Source organism: Dryobates pubescens, chromosome 24 (genome assembly GCF_014839835.1).
Source record: "Dryobates pubescens isolate bDryPub1 chromosome 24, bDryPub1.pri, whole genome shotgun sequence".
In the NCBI taxonomy this organism is placed as follows: Eukaryota; Metazoa; Chordata; class Aves; order Piciformes; family Picidae; genus Dryobates; species Dryobates pubescens.
In genome coordinates, this window is record NC_071635.1 from 17733315 (window position 1) to 17737714 (window position 4400).

The 4400-nt window shown below is 45.0% G+C and overlaps 1 protein-coding gene across 1 annotated transcript; it reads left to right on the forward strand.

Annotated features, from left to right (window-relative positions):
* Nucleotides 1–436: 436 nt before the first annotated feature.
* Nucleotides 437–3601, forward strand: LOC128898475 (uncharacterized). The gene is made up of 2 exons (XM_054172531.1): nt 437–2683; nt 2993–3601. The coding sequence occupies exons 1-2, from the start codon at nt 437–439 to the stop codon at nt 3599–3601; spliced, it is 2856 nt and encodes a 951-aa protein (XP_054028506.1).
* The last annotated feature ends 799 nt before the right edge of the window (nt 3602–4400 follow it).

Below are 4400 nucleotides of genomic sequence, written 5' to 3' on the forward strand. Positions count from 1 at the left end.
GGGCACCCAGCTCAAACTACAACAAGGTACAACTAGAAGAGGATGACTAGGGAGGACCGGAGGAGACTATAAATACCCTAGCAGATCCTCTGGTTATAATGAAGCTAGGGGAACAAGAAAATAAACTGGAATTCTTAGTGGACACCGGAGCAACCTTTTCAGTCTTAAATCAAGCACTGCTGCCTTTGGATGAGAGCTATGTTTCTGTGATAGGGGCTACAGGTCAAACTGAGAAGGCATATTTTTTTAAACCTCTTAAATATAAATATGGTAAAACATGGGGCTTACATAAATTTTTATATATGCCAAATGCCCCAAAGTCATTGCTGGGAAGGGATTTGTTGGAAGCATTGGGAGCTGAAATTAAATTTAATAAGGGGAAGGTAGAATTCAGAGTAAGGGAGGAACAGTTGATTGAGGTTTAAGTCTTGCATTAATGAGCCCTCAACAAGAGAAAAACAGAAGAGAAAGCATAAAAGATCAAGTATATCCTGGAGTCTGGGACACTGAGCAGCCTGGAAGGGCTAAAAATGCCCTACCTGTGATAATAGATCTTAAGCCTGGAGCTCAACCAGCTAGATTAAAACAATATCCTTTAAGGAAAGAAGATATGGAAGGAGTTTTGCCTATTGTAGAAAAATTCTTAAAGTATGGGCTGCTAACAGAGTGTGAATCAGCTTACAATGCTCCAGTTTTACCTGTAAGGAAACCAGCTGGAGGGTATCGGTTAGTGCGGGACCAAAGGGCTATAAATAAAATAACAAAGGATATCCATCCTGTGGTGGCAAACCCATACACCCTCTTGACTCAATTAAGAACAGAATTAGAATGGTTTACCATCTTGGATCTAAAAGATGCCTTTTTCTGTTTACCCCTGGCCCCTGAGAGCCAGCCACTGTTTGCCTTTGAATGGGAGAACCCAGAAACTAACCGAAAGTGTCAATTAACTTGGACAGTCTTGCCCCAAGGATTTAAGAACAGTCCTACTATCTTTGGAAATCAGCTTGCAAAAGAATTAGAAAAGTGGAACAAGCCAGAAGGCAATGGAGTTCTGCTACAGTATGTAGATGACATCCTGCTGGCCACCAAGACCAGGACGGATTGTGAAAGGTGGACTGTGAGTATGCTGAATTTCCTGGGACTGAATGGGTATCGAGTTTCCCCACAGAAGGCCCAAATAGTACAGCAGCAAGTAACCTACTTGGGATATGAATTAACAGCAGGACAACGAGTGCTGGGCCCCGAAAGAAAGGAGGCCATCTGTTCTATCCCCCTGCCAAACACAGTAAAGGCACTCCGAACCTTTTTGGGAATGACAGGGTGGTGCCGGTGGTGGATTTATAATTCTGGCCTGCTTGTGAAACCCCTCTATGAATTATGGAAAGAGACTGATAAGGACTTGCAATGGAATGGGGAAGCTGAACAAGCTTTCCATACCTTAAAGGAGGAATTGATGAGGGCACCAGCACTAGGCCTACCTGATGTCACTAAGCCTTTTTTGTTGTATTCCCATGAAAGCCAAGGGATAGCACTCGGAGTCCTAGCACAAACCTTAGGACCCTACCGAAGGGCAGTGGCATACCTCTCTAAACAACTGGATGAGGTAAGCAAGGGATGGCCAGGATGCCTGAGGGCCGTGGCAGCAGTTGCAATTAACATTCAAGAGTCTCGCAAATTCACGATGGGGCAGAAGATCACGGTCCTGGTATCACACACCAGCTCTGCTGTTCTAGAAGCCAAGGGAGGACACTGGCTGTCTCCGCAACGATTTCTGAAACACCAAGCCATCCTAGTGGAGCAGGATGGTGTAGAAATTAAAGTTGCTAACTTTGTCAATCCAGCCTCTTTCCTCCAGGGTGGTGATGGAGAACCAGTTATTCACCATTGTTTGGAAACAATTGAGGCCACTTATTCCAGCAGACCTGACCTGAAGGAAGAACCCCTGGAAAAGGCAGACCATAACTGGTACACTGATGGAAGCAGTTTTGTGACTCAGGGAGAAAGAAAAGCTGGGTACGCTGTAACTACAGCAGAAGAGGTAATCGAGGCAGAAGCCCTACCAAGTAACACCTCCGCTCAAAAGGCAGAGATAATAGCACTCAGCAGAGCCCTTGAGCTTTCCCAAGGGAAAAGTGCAAACATATGGACTGACTCCAAGTATGCCTTTGGGGTGGTACATGCCCATGGAGCCATTTGGAAGGAAAGAGGACTGTTGACATCTCAAGGAAAAGGTATTAAGCATGCAGAAGAAATACTGAGGCTGCTAGAAGCAGTGCAGAAGCCAAGCAAAGTAGCCATAATGCACTGCAAAGCACACCAAAAAGGGAATACTGGTCAGGAAAGAGGCAACAGACTGGCAGATGAACCAGCAAAAAGGGTGGCCAGGGAGGGGAGGAAGGTGTCAGAGTTTGTTTTGATCCCAGATGGCAAACTGTCAATTGAGCAAAAAGAGCCAGAACCTGTGTACAGCACAGAGGATCAGAAATTAATCAAAGACCTTTTGGGGAATAGGATAGGAAAGGGCTGGGCCAGGACACCGGATGGGAAATTAATCATTCCCACTAACCTTCTCTGGGCTTTTGTTCAGATGGAACATGCAAAGACTCACTGGGGAGCAGAAGTCCTGTATCGAAAATTGGTTCGGGAGTGTATAGCACAGAAGTTATACACCACAGTAGAACAGGTAACCCGGCACTGTGAGGTGTGTCTTAAGGCTAACCCCAAAGTAAGAAGAGGAGTTAGACTGGGACAAATTAGCAAAGGAAATTATCCAGGACAACAATGGCAAATTGATTTTACTGAACTCCCAAGAAAGGGGGGATACAGGTACCTGTTGGTACTCACTGACACCTTCTCTGGTTGGCCAGAAGCATTTCCCTGCCACACAAACAAAGCACGAGAGGTTACTAAGGCAGTGTTACAAGAGATAATACCTCGTTTTGGGGTACCTGCTGCTATTTCCTCAGACAGGGGACCTCATTTTGTGGCCAAGGTGGTACAGCAAGTGAGCAAAATTTTAGGGATTGATTGGCAACTCCACACCCCCTACAATCCACATTCGAGTGGGCAAGTGGAGAAAATGAACCACTTAATCAAAAATCAGATAGTAAAAATTGGACAGGAAGCAAACCTGCCTTGGCCACAAGCATTACCAATTGCCCTGTTGCGAATTCGAACTAAGCAAAGAATAAAGGAAGGGTTGAGCCCATTTGAAATCCTGTTTCGAAGACCTTATGTAGTAGGCACTATGGACCCTTCTGAAGCAGGGCAATTTAGAGAGGAAATGTTGAACAAGTATGTTCAGCAAATTTATAAGAACCTGAGCATTGTCAACAAACAGGTGATTGGAACCCATGTGAGAGGGTTAGACAGACCAGTCCATGATGTGGAACCTGGAGATTATGTCTATATCAGATCTCTTTCAGAGAACCCTCTGGAGCCCAAGTGGACTGGACCATACCAGGTGTTACTGACATCCTTCACAGCCATCAAAATCAAGGAACAAGCTGCTTGGATTCACCACACCAGAGTCAAGAAGACCTCAGCGAGAGAATGGAAACTCGAATCCCAGGGGCCCCTGAAGCTCAAGTTGTATCGATAATTGTGATTTGTTTGTTGATTGATACTATTAAGGGATGGGAAGGAAATATGTACTTAAATGTTAGTCAAGAATTGGCTTTGCAAACTAATCTCTCTAACTGTTGGATATGCACTGAACTTCCTCGAGGCCAAATGAGGACCCCTTTATTTGGGGTAGCCTCAATGAATTGGACTTGGGGGCCATCAGACTGGGTGACTACATCTGATAGTACCTTCCACAATTGTCAGCATGGAAAAGATAGCTCAGAAAGCCTGGGTCCAAAGTTTGACTTATTAATTGTAGATCCTTCACGAACCCTTTTTGCAGAAAGCAATGAAAATAGTGAAAATAAGGTAGGATGGCGAAACTTAACAGGGTTGGGCTGCAGTTGGAATTACTCTTCCCCTGGAGAAGTCTCAGGTGCCAGTCCATGGGTTCAGGGAAATGGCTGTACCTCTTCTAAAGAAAACAGGCTGGATGTTGTAGGGGCTGGTGTAGCCCTATTAAGTCAAATTAGTTGCTTACTCCCTTATGGATATTGGTGGTTATGTGGAGATGGGTATGCCAGAAAAAGCTTACCCCCAAAATGGACAGGAGTTTGCACTGCAGGCTACTTAACCCCACAAATCACTGTCCATCATGAGATCCTGCCTAGAGGATATCGGAGAACTCTTTGGAGAAGACACAGAAGGACAGCAAATCCCCTTGTCAGATACAACACTGGCTATCACAGTTTTGTTCGAGCACTGATCCCTGCACTAGGCGTTGCACAACTTGAAAAAGCAATAGTAAATATATCAGCTCCAATGGCAATCATTGC